The 17552-nt window shown below is 39.9% G+C and overlaps 2 protein-coding genes across 2 annotated transcripts in view; both read right to left on the bottom strand.

The window, feature by feature from the left end:
• The window catches only part of hecw1b (HECT, C2 and WW domain containing E3 ubiquitin protein ligase 1b), a 34870-nt gene extending 33568 nt beyond the window's left edge, over window positions 1-1302 (bottom strand). Inside the window, exon 1 of the mRNA XM_010894087.4 lies at window positions 1115-1302. Within this exon, the coding sequence (XP_010892389.2) occupies window positions 1115-1144 (30 nt within the window). The 5' untranslated portion in view covers window positions 1145-1302. The remainder of the gene's footprint in view (window positions 1-1114) is intronic.
• Window positions 1303-10751: 9449 nt separating this feature from the next.
• On the bottom strand, window positions 10752-17536 carry ccr12a (chemokine (C-C motif) receptor 12a). Its single transcript, XM_034291601.1, has 2 exons — window positions 17436-17536; window positions 10752-12139 (listed from the first exon to the last, which is right to left on the bottom strand). The coding sequence occupies exon 2, from the start codon at window positions 12119-12121 to the stop codon at window positions 11063-11065; it is 1059 nt and encodes a 352-aa protein (XP_034147492.1). The 5' UTR covers window positions 12122-12139; window positions 17436-17536; the 3' UTR covers window positions 10752-11062.
• Between the last annotated feature and the right edge of the window lie 16 nt (window positions 17537-17552).

Raw genomic sequence — 17552 nt, 5'->3', positions numbered from 1 at the left:
CATTAGAACACAGTATATTCCATTAGAACACAGTATATTCCATTAGAACACAGTATATTCCATTAGAACACAGTATATTCCATTAGAACACAGTATATTCCATTAGACTTGCCCACTGAACTGGCCCACTGAACTAGTTGAGCAAAATCAAGTACATGAAATGTTGAACAAGCCTAGAACAAAGGTTGTTTAATAGGACTACCCCTGCATGGAAAATATAAGGTATTACATTTCACTTTATTTGATTGGCAATATCACTGAAACACTGAAAGCCTAGCAGCATTATTCGCATGAATCATGTGGCTCTCCTGTCCTGTATTCAGAAAGCTTTCAGTGTGAGCAAGATCTCTTTCACTATGATGATTTGAACATTGATCAATAGACAGAAGGTCCTCCTTTAACATGGCCGCATGAGTCTTTGAGGGTCACAGGTGAATCAATAGTAATCTGAACAATCTCTCTGCCCCCAGGATTACTGGTGATTGCGAGCACTATAACGACCTATTTTTGTAGTAGTTCAGCGCAATGGTAGCAGTAGTATACAAGTACAATAGTACTACTTCAAAATATTGCCCTTCTCGCGCATACACAAAACACACATTAGCTCTCTCTATTTCTATCTAAATAAAATGTTTCAACAACATAGGCCAACCTGTTTAATACAATGACAAGATTGTCCAAGGTTCCACTTTTTAGAGGAGCATCCATACAGCTATAATCTGACATCGCTAAACAGATTCGATCAAAACAGAATACCTAAATCAATAGGCCTACCAATATAGACCAACACGAGCTAGTCACCTAATGCCTAGCCACTAACATTTGTCCCAGTAGCTGGTTAATAAAGAGACCGTACTCCAGCACTGTTTAAAATAACATGCAACATATACGTGAAAACATTCACAACAAACCACAAAAAGGCAGCCGACAAATGTATTTGTATGAGAACATAATTGAGGCGTTAACCTCAGACCATATTATTTGGTACAGAAAGGAACTCGTGATTCCCATGCATCAATCTGAACGAGAGCTCGATTCTGACACGGGCACGTACCAGTTATCCACGACTATCCTATTTACAAATTAATAAAAAACATATATTATTTAAACTTGCCTGGGTCAGAGTCACCTGCCGTTGAATCATACTACAGATGAACCGTCAAAAAATCTTAAGGCATTTGTCATGGTTTTGATGTTCTAAGAATAGGATATCGCATAGCCTATCCTCCATTGGGCCATGTTCCAGGTTTGTCAGCCGATTTTCGGACCATTCGTACAGCGATGCTGCTGTGGCATACTGTCTTTCTCTTGGGTACCACAACGCTTCAACCAATAGCGGACCATTAAGCATAATTTTTTTTCTGCCCCCGCCTATGCACGTATTACGCACAAATGAGAGAGCTTACGCTACACAAAAAGGCACGCAATGGTTCCCCCAGCCCCTACCTTGGTGATGCTCAATGATGAGAGAAATGAGAGCGAGGGTTAAATGCAATTGCCGCGTTGTCACCGGTGGACACCCCGTAGCATTATTCAAACCATGCATGTGATCTGTTTATCCACATTATTCTGGATATCATTTGGCTATGCATCATCTAATTGGGATACTCATAAAATGCATTATTCTTCAATCAGTAATTTTGGGTTTTTTTCACATTTAGTTTATTTTCAATTTCTGGATTTGCTTTGAGTTCTTTATGTAACTTTTATTGTTTTCTACTTTAAATAGGCCTACATAATACTATATAGACTTACAATATTTCTGGGGCCCTTGACATTAAAAAACTTTTAAAACCCCAGCTATACTAAATTCATTCTACTAACATGGTCCTATACAGTGGGTATAGAAAGTCACCACCCTCTTTCAAAATGTTTACGTTTTGTTGCCTTACAGCCTGAACTAAAAACACATAAAATCTTTTTCTGGCTATATTCGCAGGCAGTAACCCACAATTATCCAAATGAAACTGTTTTTCATAGAATGTCTGAAAATCACTTAGAATCCAAACAGTAAAATACCCTTTTTGGATTTTTGATCAATTACATTTGGCTAATAGGTTTGATTGAGTAGCTCAGTGGGCAATTATTTTTTGTTGGTGTTGGCATTTTCCCCCCCCCTAAAATCAATAAATGTATCAATTAAACACTGCATGTTTATCATGGCATATAAACACAAACATGCAATAACAGAGGAAATCAGTAAGGGCACAAATCAAGGAAGTCACTAGAAATTCATGGATAAGGGGGCTATGCCTTGGTTTGGGGGGTCTGGGCATACTCGCCTAAACATATTTTCATGTATTTTGAGAGTAACTACGGGTGTAAAATTTATCAAAATAAAGTTACTTTTGGTCAAGGTCGGCTAAAAGTACATCTGTCTCATAGTTTGTGTTAGACACTGATCTAATGAATTACATTCCAAGAAATTAAACTCCACTACATCCAACACCAACAAAAGGCACAAAAACTAGAAAAATACCAAAATTCCTTTGTCAACGAGGCCTTATAGAAAATGAACATCTACATACATATTCTTTCTAAACGCAATTTTTCTAAATTATTTCAAAACAGATTTAGTCATTAGCCTATTCATATCGGAATGAAATCATAAAAAATTGGATCATCATTTTTTTTAAAGAAACATTTAACAACCGGATCTCCCTTCCTTTGAACAGAATAAGTTAAATGTTAACTTCAAACCCAAACAAACATAAATCTGTGAAACACGTAGTTTTGCTACTGCGTTCAGTAGAAATTGAAGAATTGAACTTAACTTTACTTCTGGGACCGCACTAGAACGGCCGATAATGGGGGTGGCCGTTGGTAGGGAGATGTTAGCTACTATTTACTGAGGAGAGGGCGCTTCTGCTGAGTGAATTACGTTCAAAGCGTCAAACTCAACTGAACATGCTGGCAAATGAACACGATTCTATACAATTTCTATGCGATGGAACGTTTGACAAAAAAGAAGAAGACATCACTGAGAAAATATATTCACTGATATGTTGATGTATTTAGGGGTGGGGGCTAATTAATAATTTAGGGGGCTAACCCCCCCCCCCCCCCCCCACATAATTGGTTTAGCGACACAAATAGTTTTTCACAGCACTGCTGAAGCTGATGCCATTACCCAGAGGGACTTTCAGCAGTGAAAGCATACATTTCTCAAATGGCCACAGTAGGAATCAAATCAACAAACTCTGGTGTTCCAACCATCATGTTCTACCAACTGAGATACATGGCATCCACTTTTTCGGCCCCCAGCTCGCTTTCAATCCAACATCCTGTTGGTACTGTAATGTTGGTTGCTTTTCCCCAGTTTTTTGGATCAGCAAGCCCTTCCTTTGCTTTTTCTCTCACACGGTATAGTGCTTTTGGCCTCTTCTGCCTCTTGTAGTCTCTGTTCCTTTGACACTGTACTTCTCAACATTCCAAAAACTAGACTCCATAACATGGGGCACCAGGCATTCAGTGTTGCGGCACCTAAACTTTGGAAATTGCTCCATTCAGCCACCCGCAACCTGGATTCCATCACCACCTTTAAAAACAGACTTGTTTTGTATGTTGTGTGTTTTTTGCTGTACATTGTCCTTGGGGAAAGGGCCTTAAAGTCCAATGTATTATTATTATTAGAATTGTGGATTATTTGGGCAATTCACTGGTGGCATTGTCAAGCCAGAAGATGGCAGTGCAACTGCTCTGATTCTCTCGTGTTCACTGTCTGTGGTCTGATGCTGAGTGCACAACATAATGCATATCTGGAGCTTTGGGCTATTTCTCCATCCTGTCAGCAGACTGATGCTCCCTACTGAGCCATGGTGTCTGGTCAGGCCCGACAATAAGCTAGAGGTGGCACATGTTGACATACAAGGTGGGATATGTTCACTCTCTCTGTTTGTCATGGATTCGGAACAGTTGCACCTCCAGTCGCTCTGTGCCGTTTCATTCTTGAATTATTGAGCCTAGGCACAGATCCTTCTTAGAGGTTAGGGTTTAGGGCGGATCTGGGTGAGGTTTGACAGGGCCTGCATCAATCTATTCATCACACAATGAAACACCCACTGCTGCTCTTCCTTCAAGGGAGATGCGAGCACTCCTCTGGGGGCGGTCACCATCTCCAACCAGTGCCGGTGGACTAGCCTAATGCATTCCCACCTGCAGATCTGAGTTCACTCAGGGAGTCTGTCCCTCATTCTTGTGGCCGCTCACAAGAATGAGAGTGTGTCCACCTACTCAGCGCCTGCAGGTTCCGTGGGGCTTATTGTCCCAAGCCCAAGGTCCCATCGTGCACCCATGGCCACAAGAGTTTCGGGTTCGAGTCCCTGGGTGGGACAGATGGGCAGGAAGCCTTGCTGCTGCCAGGGACTGTTTTTCTCCTGCACCTCTTTTAAGAGCGAGTTACCTCGGCCCCTCACATCAGTGTCCTGCTTCTCCGGCATAGCAGCGCTGTGTGTTTTCTCCTTGAGTGGCACTGAAATGACCGACCGAAAGGGAATCTTTGTGGGAGCCAAACCGTTTGAGTCGCTGTGACAAGCGGTCCTGAAATCACTGAGCGCAGGTGTATGCTGGCTTTGCATGTGATTGTACACTCACCTAAAGGATTATTAGGAACACCATACTAATACTGTGTTTGACCCCCTTTCGCCTTCAGAACTGCTTTAATTCTACGTGGCATTGATTCAACAAGTTGCTGAAAGCATTCTTTAGAAATGTTGGCCCATATTGTTAGGATAGCATCTTGCAGTTGATGGAGATTTGTGGGATGCACATCCAGTGCACGAAGCTCCCGTTCCACCACATCCCAAAGATGCTCTATTGGGTTGAGATCTGGTGACTGTGGGCGCCATTTCAGTACAGTGAACTCATTGTCATGTTCAAGAAACCAATTTAAAATGATTCAACAGAAATCCAGACTCATTAGACCAGGCAACATTCTTCCAGTCATCAACTGTCCAATTTTGGTGAGCTTGTGCAAATTGTAGCCTCTTTTTCCTATTTGTAGTGGAGATGAGTGGTACCCGGTGGGGTCTTCTGCTGTTGTAGCCCATCCGCCTCAAGGTTGTGCGTGTTGTGGCTTCACAAATGCTTTGCTGCATACCTCGGTTGTAACGAGTGGTTATTTCAGTCAAAGTTGCTCTTCTATCAGCTTGAATCAGTCGGCCCATTCTCCTCTGACCTCTAGCATCAACAAGGCATTTTTGCCCACAGGACTGCCGCATACTGGATGTTTTTCCCTTTTCACACTATTCTTTGTAAACCCTAGAAATGGTTTTGCGTGAAAATCCCAGTAACTGAGCAGATTGTGAAATACTCAGACCGGCCCGTCAGGCACCAACAACCATGCCACGCTCAAAATTGCTTAAATCACCTTTCTGTCCCATTCTGACATTCAGTTTGGAGTTCAGGAGATTGTCTTGACCAGGACCACACCCCTAAATGCATTGAAGCAACTGCCATGTGATTGGTTGATTAGATAATTGCATTAATGAGAAATTGAACAGATGTTCCTAATAATCCTTTAGGTGAGTGTATATTATCATTGTTATGCATGCACCACGTGTCTTTCCCTCTAGAGTTGCACCACGGTCTCTATTGGAACAAAGGTTATATTCATAGTCAAAGTTGTTTTCAATTTCAGACATTTCTTCAATGTAATATTCTCCCCAAGGTTACCTAATGTGGATCTTGCTGTTGGTGCCAAAAAAGCTTTTTGTTCTATTTAGCAGACCCTATGCCAGAGTACTCATCACCCACTTTAGTCTTCACAGAAGGACAAGACAACATGGAGTGTTCATGCCACATTCTGTGCACGGTTAAAACACTGATGATAGTATTTATAAAATGTGTCTGTATGCAGGTTATACTACTTGTTTAATTTGTTTTATACCTTTTTGTGGTTAGAAAATGAATTACATTAAGTACGGGGTGATGCCATATTAGTCAGAAAAGCTCCCATTTAAGACCTACCCTGAATAATGTACCAATTTGTGATGTGAAATTACGAGAATAAAAATATTCTTTAACAATATGTCTGCAATGTTATGTCTCTGCCTTATTTCTAAATATGAGTCATTTTTATAAAGTAACTTAAATATTTTCTCCACAGTCAAGAGGTTGGTCAATAAGTGTTGCCCCCCAAAAAGCTGGAGCTGTACCTGCCTACTTGTTAATGTTTTACAGTTTTTTTCGATTGCTCCAACACATATGTCTACTCTGAAATCACATTTTAAAAACAGTTAACACACAGATTCACTGGCCAAAATGACAAATTTAATTAGCAAAATGCTCTAACACTCATGCAACATTAGAAACCTGCAACAAAAGCAAATACAATTGCGTCTGGAAATAATTGGACACTGACACAAGTTTAGTTATTTTGGTTGTTTACCAAAATATATTCCTGTTACAGTTAAATAATGAATATGGTCTTAAAGTGCAGTCTCTCAGCTTTGATTTGAGGGTATTCACATCCAAATTGGAAGAAGATTTACAGCTCTTGAATATATAGTCCCCACTTTTTCAAGGGATCAAAAGTAATTGGACAATTGACTCATAAGCTGTTTCATGGCCAGGTATGGGCTATTCTTTCATTATATCTTCATCGATTAAGCAGGTAAAAAGTCTGGAGTTGATTTCAGGTGTGAAATTCGCATTTGGAAGCTGTTGCTGTGAACCCAACCTGTACCAGAATGATCTGCACATACTGGAGTCTTGCCTTCTTCACTATGTCAGAGTTCATTTCAAGACATGGTTTTGTTTAAGGACTCGATCAATAGTTGCCAAACTCATACTGTTGATATTTCTAAATGCTCCCTGATCTGCAATTACTGCGGCCTGGATTTCATGCAGTCTGATCTCATTGTTTGCCACAACCATATCTACAACGGCAGCCTCCTGTTGAACACTAATTAATAAAAAAAATTATTAACTTATTTATTCCTTTGAATGATCTTGTATATTTAAAAAAAAAATAATTCTGAATGAGCTTTTTATTTTCTATTAGTTTGGGCATGAATTGACGCCATACTTCAGCAAAACTTTTGGCACTTAATACGCTGAACAACCTGCTCTTTAATTGGTTCCCTTGAAAATACCCTAAAAAAATCGTCAACGAATCAAAGAGCAACCCCTCACGTCAAAAAAAAGAGTGCAAAAAAAGAATCCAACATTAAAATGAATTTAAGAAGAATCGCATTTAAATAAAACTCATAAAAAACCTAATTCACAAACCTAAATAAGTTAATCATAAACATATTTTTGCTGGACCGCGTAAGGGGAGCCGTCTAAGAAGAACGAATGTCTTTTACTGACTGACTGACTGACTACCCCTTGTTATATAGCGTAGTGGTTAGAGAAGCAGATTTGAGAACTATAGGCCCCGAGTTCGTATCTCGTTGCAGGCGAAGCGATGTACGCATTATGAATTATTCCATATAGACGAAAATGTTGCTGGCTAAAACTGTTATTATCTACACTATACAAAGCCTGAAATAAAACAGTTTATGGTTATATTGTGACTGTTTCTTGCACGTTCATCTTCAGTCTCGCTAGCAATTGCTTAATTCTTATGATTATTCCTAGGAAGTTAGTAGATACTAGTAAGCCTATTACTGGCTAATAAGCTGTTAAAACGTCCAGAGATTGGTAAACTTTCTGTTGCGGGTAGGCTGAACTTGGCTTGCTTGGTTTTTTGAATTAGTTATTACCTTTTTTTTAATTTTTTTTTATTAGTTAGTTTAGGCAGGGAGTTGTCGCCATACCAACAATGCAATACAGTAAAGCTGAAATACAAAGTGGTACTGTATAAAGCAACATTGTGACTTACCTGTGCCTGACAATAGATGCCACAGTACGCCGACTCTCCGACCCTTTGTCCAGCCTCTCTAAAGGACAAGTCAGTAATTGTTACCCAAATTTCATTTTAAACTTGAACTTCGGCTCCACAACCATGCAATGAAACTCCTCTTCCTCAGGCCCCTCTGACCTGGCCTCTTACTCTCGTTCCAACTCCTCTTCCTCGGACCCCTCTGCCCTGGCCTCTTACTCTCATTCCAACTCCTATTCCTCAGGCCCCTCTGCCCTGGCCTCTTCCTCTCCTCGCGTGCTTTTGGCTTCTTTGACTCATGCTTGCAAATAGCAACACAGGTGGCATCTTTTGTAGATGTTTGAGAACTGATTGCTGATTGATAAGTTGTGCAAAGGAGTTTCACACAGGTGCATTAGAGATTACAGTTTTTTTACAATCGCTATGACAGTTTTTTCAATACATTTAACAAGTTTCCTAAACTCTTAACACGGCTAGCACAACATCCATCTTTGTAGGCTATACAATTAACACATTTCTTGTTGCTTTGACACAAAATGCATACAGTTAACACAAACTTTTACACACAAGCTCAACCAAGACCAAAACAATGTAATTTTACAGTCAAATTTACAAATGCTTTCACACTGTATGTCAGAACAGATAACACCATGTTCTAAACCTAACCTTACAGGCTAAAGTCAAGGTAAACAGCTGTGTATATTGTGAATTGAAACACAAATATATTCCCTGTATCTTATTCCATTGCTAATGAGAAACAGCTTATTGAAGTTATGCAAATATATAAATCACAGCTGATTCCCATCTAGGAAGCACACTCAGGTGTTGAGGTACCTTCAATCGCATGATCATATATTCTAAAAGATTACTCTTTGGGCTGATATTGTGTGGAAAAGGAACAATATGGAGCAACACAAAGAAAGAAAGAAAGAAAGAAAGAAAATGCCTGCACGACGGAGAGGAAGACGAGTACCAGGACAAGGGACAGGAGTGGGACAAGGACAAGGACAAGGGAGAGGAGTGGGACAAGGACAAGGACAAGGGAGAGGAGTGGGACAAGGACAAGGACAAGGGAGAGGAGTGGGACAAGGACAAGGACAAGGGAGAGGAGTGGGGCAAGGACAAGGACAAGGGAGAGGAGTGGGACAAGGACAAGGGAGAGGAGTGGGACAAGGACAAGGACAAGGGACAGGAGTGGGACAAGGACAAGGACAAGGGAGAGGAGTGGGACAAGGACAAGGACAAGGGAGAGGAGTGGGGCAAGGACAAGGACAAGGGAGAGGAGTGGGAAAAGGACAAGGGAGAGGAGTGGGGCAAGGACAAGGGAGAGGAGTGGGGCAAGGTAGAGGATGAGAACATGTGGCCAAATGCAGAAGACCGGGCAGATTAGAAGATTACTTTGTTTTTGTTATTATTATTCCAGTGCTTTTTCTGTTTGTATATCTTGCAGCAATGTCCTTTTACAAATAAAGTCTTTACTGCAGCAATTCTGTCTCTGTCTTTTTTTTTTTCATAAACTGTACATTCTATAAAGCTACTCTAAGATGGTCATTCATTTTTTGTATTGAATTTCTGCAGCAAAAGAAACAAAATGCATGCATTTACTAAACCCAACAAAACTAAAATGTAGAGAGGCATCAAAAGAAACTGCAGTGCAGTCTATGATCAATACAATATACTGTCTATTGTATAAGGGCAGACCTGATACATAAAATAATGCAGTTTCTGTAATTTCAGCTGATGATAGTGTTTTTTTTTGTCATTGTGTTATGACTGACTAAATGTTCCTGTTGGAAGAGAACATGTGTTAGTGTTTTGAATAATTATTTGATTTTGAAACATGTTTGCAGTGTTTTGTTAGACATAGTGTATTGTGTTAGTGTATTACTGTATTTTGTAAATTAGTTTTGGAGTTTAGTTTACAATGTGTGATTTTGAGCATGAAATTAACCGTTTTGCCAATTGTGTGTTTTAGGTGTGTTGGTGCGTTAAGAGTTTAGGAAACTTGTTAAATGTATTGAAAAAACTGTCATAGCAATTGTAAAAAACTGTAATACGCAAGTATCAGCAGTGAATATATGTTTTCCTTTTGTTTAACCCAGTTAATCCAATAGAGTTTGTGGTCTTAAAATGAGATCTTTTTAACTGTTTTGACAAACAGTGTGAAAAATGTGTTAACACATTGCAAGAGAACAAATTAGAAAAACTGTAATATGCCGCTGCTTTCTTAAACCTAACATGCTTTTTATTTGCATTATGATAAATAGTGTCACCAAATGCATCATGGATTGCAACACTCTGAAAATAATTGCTTCTAACAATGACAGACCATTTGCTGATGTCTTGTTGCGAACACTTCTAACATGGTGCTGCTGGGTAAGGACTACAATCTCTCACAAACAGTATTTTTTTTACAAAAACGACTTTTGCACAAAAGCTAACGTGATACTTCATATGAGAACAAAGCTCACACCTTTTTTTTTAAAGGGTACTCTTCCGCTAAAGGATTTTTGCTTGTGGTTTTCTCACCTCTTAGTTGAACAAAGGCGTCAAAGTGATTCATGTACACTTCAACTGAAAAATTATTTAGAAATATTGATGATCTTCTTCTTGGACACACAATGAGCCTAGTCTTGGACAACACCCAAAAAACATTTGCAATTTAAAGTATTTTAAAATGAAATTTGAAAAATGATGACTAACAGGATGCACTCCAAGCTGCTTCTGAGAAGGGAAGTGGGAGTAGACGATGTCAGACTAACACAAATAACAGGCTTCTCTGAATTGCTAAAACAGAAAACCGTTTATTATCTTTCACCATGGTAATGTCAACACAAAGGATAGGCCAACAGATATAATATAGCACAACATTGTTTGATTTTATCGAATGAAAATGACAAAATTTGCATTGTATCTTTTTATAATAAAAAATAACATTCATAATATTCATGCTAACTGGAAGACAGTGTAGGCCTACATAGAGTATCAAAGAACATATCATTATAGCAATCAACAATTTATTGCAAAGATTCAAAGTAAATAAAGTAAACAAATGTCAACTCTTGTATAAAATCAAATGATTATAAACATAATATGTATTATTGCATTTTAGCAGTTTGTGTACATCAAATGTATAATTACATGCACACAGTGTTGGTCTGAAATTCCCTGAGAAATCACCTTGCACATTCTTTACAAATCCCATCAATAACCTCTGGTTTAAATGCCATCTTCTCCCTAGTAATCATACATAGTAGTTGGGCTTTTCTGAGAAGTTGTTCTGCTTTGGCTACTCTGGCTTGTCAGGATATGTCTCTTCAGACATGGGATTCGCTTTGCAAGTAGTTTCCTAAAGTGGCTCTGAAACTTCTTTCCAACAAACGTGTAGAAGACGGGGCTCACACAACAGTAGAGGTAAGCTATATTTCTTGTGACATACAGAGCATAGTCTAGTACATTAGAGCATCCTTCAGAATCACCCGTGGAGATTTGGATAGCTTTAAGCAGGATCACAACATTATACGGAGTCCAGCACACAAAAAATGTTAAGATAATAACAAAAATTAGCTTGACTGCCCTGCACTTCTCTTTCATCCGTGTTGACATGATTCGGACCGTAATTCGTATGTAGCAGTACATGACCATGAGCAAGGGAAGCAAAAAAAAGATCAACAACTGCTGATAGTAACCCACAAGCTGCCATTTGTCCATGGAATTCTTGGATAAGCCCGTCTCCTCACAAAGGAGTCCAGCCTTCTCATCGTTCCTGATGTCATACAGAACCAACTCCCTGATGCTGGCCAGCAGGCTGACACACCACACGGCTACGGAGGAGACGCAGGCGTAGAGCTTCCTCCTCCTTTTGGCAGCAGCGATGGCATGTACCACGGCCAAGTACCGGTCAAAGGTCATTAGAGTGAGGAAGAGGATTGAGCTGTAGAATCCAATGAAGTAGACGCTACCCACCAGCTTGCACATGAACCTGCCAAAGATCCACTCAGACGAGTGGTAGGTGGCCCAGAAGGGCAAACTGGAAGCGAACAACAGGTCGGAGATGACCAGGTTGAGCAGGAATATGTTGGGGACAGTGGTGAGCTTCTCGTATTTGTAGATAATGCACAGAACCAGGCCATTCCCAACCACGCTCAGCAGGAAATTGATGGTGTAGAAAGTTGGGATGAACTTTGCTCCAAATTGGTTTACATCTGTTGTGGCACAAAGGCGAACAACAGTCTCCACAACATAGTTAGGGTTTGTGCTGTTATCATCGTAGAAGAAATCATAAACTTCACTCATTGTGACCTGTCTTGTAACCTGTTAGGAGGAGGGGGTAAAAAGTGTAAAATTATTATTTTTGTCTGCTACAACCTATTATCTCACAAGTTGCAAGAGAAAATGCTAAGAACAGTACATTGTAAGTTTGCTTTGTTTCAAGTAATTTCTCAATATTAAGTACAGGCCTGATCAGTGACAATGACAAGTCAGCCTACAGGGAGGAGGCCAAGAGCCTGGCGGCATGGTGCACTGTCAAGAACCTGGCCCTCAATGCAAAGAAAACCAAAGAGCTCAATGTGGATTACAGAAAGTCTCAAGGCTGCAGTCACGCCCCACTTCTCATTAATGGCACTGAGATGGAGCGTGTGTCCAGCTTCAAATTCCTTGGTGTCCACATCTCCAACAACCTCTACCAGACCCTCAACACCTCAGCCCTGGTCAAAAAGGCGCAGCAGTGCGTGTACTTTTTGAGAAGGCCTCCAAGATCCTTCTGAACTTTTACTGCTGCACAATTGAGAGCATTCTGACTATCTGCACCACGGTGTGGTTTGTCGGATGCTCTGTAGCCGACCGGAAGGCCCTGCAACAGGGGATGAAAACTGCCCAGCACATCACTGGTGCCCAGCTCCCAGCCATCGTAGACCTCCAGCACATCACTGGTGCCCAGCTCCCAGCCATCGTAGACCTCCAGCACATCACTGGTGCCCAGCTCCCAGCCATCGTAGACCTCGAGCACATCACTGGTGCCCAGCTCCCAGCCATCGTAGACCTCCAGCACATCACTGGTGCCAAGCTCCCAGCCATCGTAGACCTCCAGCACATCACTGGCGCCCAGCTCCCAGCCATCGTAGACCTCCAGCACATCACTGGTACCCAGCTCCCAGTCATCGTAGACCTCCAGCGCAAGCGGTGTCTGCACAGGATGCGTCAGGCAGGCGGTACAGGTCTCTTCGTTCCAGCACCAGCAGGCTCAGGAACAGTTTCTTTACATCTGTAAACCTGCTGAACTCTGTGGCCCATCACTAACATACCCCCCCACCTCTCAGGGACCTTGTTGCACTACTCCCTTTGTACTACTGGACTCTGACACTGCCTTGCAAAGTCTAATAATGGTAGTTTTCAGTTGTTACGGGTACGTGGCGACCTCGAGACCTCATTGCTCTGTATCTCGGTTGCACATGCTTCCTTACTCCTTCAAGTAGCCTCGATTGCACATTCAGAATCGCCATTTGTATCAGCAATACTATTTATCCCACTTGTAACATACAAACTTAATGCTAATAGTACGTTTTCTGCCCTCCTATTTGCACATTTAATATTGCTATTTGCCATTTAGTATTGCCATTCTTAATTGCACATTTAGTATTGCCATTTGACCTCCATTTGCCTTCACTTCACCCAATATACTGTACGTATACCAAATACTTATTTTCTGCCCTCTCCTATATGCACTTCTGGTTAGATGCTAACTACATTTTGTTGTACTGTATTTGAACAACTAAAGTTGGATCAAATCTAATATAAAAGTAAATACACCCCCCTGGAAAGCTCTCTGTTTACATTTTTGAACATACGGTATGAATATGCAATCTTCACTTCTACACTACAGATAAAGGTAACCCAAAAAATGACACTAAAATATTAGAATTTGTTATACTTTATTAATCAAAAATCTACATTTTGATAGGATTAAGATCAGGGCTTTGACTCGACCCTTCCATAATCCTCCATTTTGTCTTTTTGAGCCATTCTGCTGAAGATTTGCTTGTGTGTTTGAGATTCATTCAGCTTCATCCTTTTGACCGATGACCTCACAGTCTCTGGTATCATATGTAATTCATGGTTGACTTAGTGACTGGCAAGGTGGCCAGTCCCTGAGGAAGCTAAGCTGCCCCAGACTATAATACCAACGTCTCCATGCTTCTGTTCAAAGGCAGCGTTTTATTTTCACAAAACATGGCATCTGATATTGTGGCCAAACAAATCCACCTTTGACTCTTGCAAACTGATTGTGTCAAAAGTGGCCTGTATCTCGCCTAATGCTTCCCTGGGGTTTTTAGAGATTTCTAATAGCATCATCAGGTCAGCTCTAGACCTGAACTTGTTGAGACAAACAGGTGGGACCTGTTATATTTTTCTAGTGGAAGGATGCACTTCAAATGAGTTGGAAATGGCTTTGTAACCTCCCAACTGTGAAAGAAGCTAACTTAAAAAAAAAAAGATTTACCATAGATATATGGGTGTACTAACTTTTTCACATTTGCATTTTGGTTGATTTTAATTGCAAAACTTGTTTCAAAGTAAATTTTTTGTGTGATTTGTTCAATTGGATTACCTTTATCAATGAATGGGATTGTAATTTAGCTCAAATATCCATAAGTCCAAATATGTAAAAACAAATGGGGAGAACATTTTCCCATGACTGTATTTCATAAATTTCTAATTTATGTACAACCCGTTTCCAAAAAAGTTGGGACTCTCTGTAAAGGTAGAGAAAAACAGATTACAATGATATGCAAATCATTTATTCAATGGAAAATAGTACAAAGACAACATATCAAATGCAAAACTGAGAAATGTAATTATTTCTTTAAAAATATATGCCCACTTTAAATTTGATGCCAGCAACACGGGACAGGGGCAACAGAAGACTGGAAAAGTTGTGTAATGCTAAAAAAAAACCTGGTGGAACATCTCACAGCTAATTAGGTTAATTGGCAACTGGTCAGTAACATGATTGGGTAAAAAAAGTGCATCCCAGAGAGAATTAGTCTTTCAGAAGTAATTATGGGCAAATAGTGCAATGTTTTTAGAATAAAGTTTCTCAACGTAAAATTGCTAAATGTTTGGGGATCTCATCATCTATGGTACATGATTCAGAGAATCCAGAAAAATATCTGTACGCAAGGGACTAGGCCAAAAACCAATATTGGATGGTTGTGATCTTCGGACCCTCAGGCAGCACTGCATAAAAACAGACACGATTCTGTAGTGGACATCACTGCATGGGCTCAGGAACACTTCCAAGAACCATTGTCTGCGAACACAGTACACACTAATGCAAGTTAAAGCTCTACCATGCAAAGAAGAAACCATATGTTAAAAGATTCAGAGAAGCCATTGCCTTCTCTGGGCCTGAGCTCATGGACTGAGGCGAAGTTGAAAACTGTCCTGTGGTCTGATGAATCAACATTTGAGATTATTTTCAGGAATTATGGACGCCACGTCCTCTGGGCTAAAGAAAAGACGGTTCATCTGGCATGTTATCAGTATACAGTTCAAAAGCCAGCATCTGTTATGGTTTGGGGGTGCATTATTGCACATGACATGGGTGACTTCCACATCTGTGAAGGCACCATTAATGCTGAACAATAAATATAGGTTTTGGAGCAACATATGCTACCATCCAGATTACGTCTTTTTCAGGGAAGGCCTTGCTTATTTCAGCAAGACAATGCCAAACCTCATTCTGCACATGTTGCATCAGCATGGCTCCGTAGTAACAGAGTCTGGGTGTTAAACTGGTCTGCCTGCAGTCCAGACCTGTCACCCATTGACAACGTTTGACGCATTATGAACCAAAAAATATGACAAAACAGACCCCAAACTGTTGAGCAGCTGAAATCCTAAATTAAGCAAGAAAGGGAAAACATTTCAAAACTACAGCAATTTGGTCTCCTCAGTTCCCAAACGCTTGCAGAGTATTGTTAAAAGACAAGGTGATACAACACAGTGGTAACCGTGCCCCTGTCCCAAAAAATGTTAAACATGTTGCAGGCATCAAATTTAAATGGGCATGTATTTTTCCAAAAATAATAAAATGTCTCAATTTCAAAATTTGATGTGTTGCCATTGTACTATTTTCAGGAATAAATCATTTGCACATCATTGCATTCTGTTTTTATTTGCAATTTATGCTAATAAAAACAGGGTTGTATAAAAAGGGTTTTATTTGTATATACTTAAGACTTTTGAGGGATCAAAACTAATCACCCAGAGTCAAGTTTCGCATCCTGTTGCCGACCCCTGGGCAAAAGAGACTTACATGAACCTCTGTAGCCTACTGTTGTGCTTTAATAATGTGGTTTGTCAGCCCGTAGTCTCCAGCTGTTTGTAGTAATAGATAGCCCTGGACCAACAGGCCGTGTTGACGTTGAATGCCGATACAATACATTAAACAATAACTTGGCTTGATGAAAGTTTATTTTGATCAATCACAAAATAGAAACTATTATCTTTATTACAGCAACATTCAGCAGCTGCCAAGTTGTACTCCCATAAATGTGGTTCTGTGCAAGAAGCTAACATTTATTATTATTATACTCTTTCTTCAAAACTTTGAAGAACCTGTCAAACAATAAGTTTCCCACAATACAGTTGTGAGTATAGGCACGTAATCTGCCTGTTGCTGAAACGTGCCCTAAAGTGTTGACAGGGTAGTAAGTCCTCCAGTGGAAATGTAGCTAAATGACTGCGTGGACATCTGTTTCAGCGTCATTCATCTGAAAAAGCATTACTACTACCACCAGTCAAACATAATATGGAACAGAAGTTACAGGCTTACAGTGAAACATCCATTATCTTTCCGGTCTTATTTCCCTTTTTATTATTTTTTAACCCAAACTGTTTCTCTGCCATTACATGTATGCTCCTTTTTCATCTCAAGGAAGTGGTTCTATTACTTTTAAATCTCCAAAACTAGGAAATTCTCACTAAATCCCTTCTGGATGTGCAAGGTAGGAACTCTCAAAACTCTCCTCAGGAAGCAGCAGGCATTTCATGTTTTTTAACTTTTCCAGAGTTAGCACACTGATTCAAAGAGATTACTACTCCCTTTAGGTGATTCAGATGAGCTTGGGCTTCAACAAAAATGTGAAATGTCCACAAAGAGAGGTTTGAAAACCACTGTGGTAAGGTCGTACCACTTCAAAGCTCACTAGATAACGGCAAGCACAATTGGCTGTGTGAGCTGGAGAGGTATAGTGTCAAGCAAGCAATGAGAAAAATGAGTTTTGAAACCACATTCACTAAAACTGGATGAATACATTTAGCATGTCTGCTCCAAATGATGAAGAAACCAAGTCCAACATATAAAAATATAATGAAAGCCAATATAAAATATTTTATTTGTATATACTGTATATATTACTATATATATTTCTACAGTATCAAACTTATTAAATGTATAGATATATGTATATATAAACAAACCATCCTCTACCACAGTCTTATTATAATTAGTTTATACTAGAAGTAAATACAATAAGGTTATTACTACATTACTTCATAAATAACCTACAAGCTGTGTGGACAATAAAGTGATAAATAAACTTACCAAAGTCAACTTTCTGAAACTTTATGTGGGTCAGAATAGAAGAGATGTTTTCCTGTATATGAGAAAGTATCTTGAAACTTTGTGTGAGAGGTGTTACTGGTTAAGATATGTAATCAT

This window comes from Esox lucius, chromosome 3 (assembly GCF_011004845.1).
Source record: "Esox lucius isolate fEsoLuc1 chromosome 3, fEsoLuc1.pri, whole genome shotgun sequence".
NCBI lineage: Eukaryota > Metazoa > Chordata > Actinopteri > Esociformes > Esocidae > Esox > Esox lucius.
Note: the sequence above shows the minus strand (reverse complement) of the source record. Positions and strands in the feature narration are given on the sequence as shown.

Bases quoted from the DNA above. Each gene is read 5' to 3' on its own strand.
- ccr12a (XM_034291601.1), bottom strand. From the start codon at position 12,121: ATGAGTGAAGTTTATGATTTCTTCTACGATGATAACAGCACAAACCCT.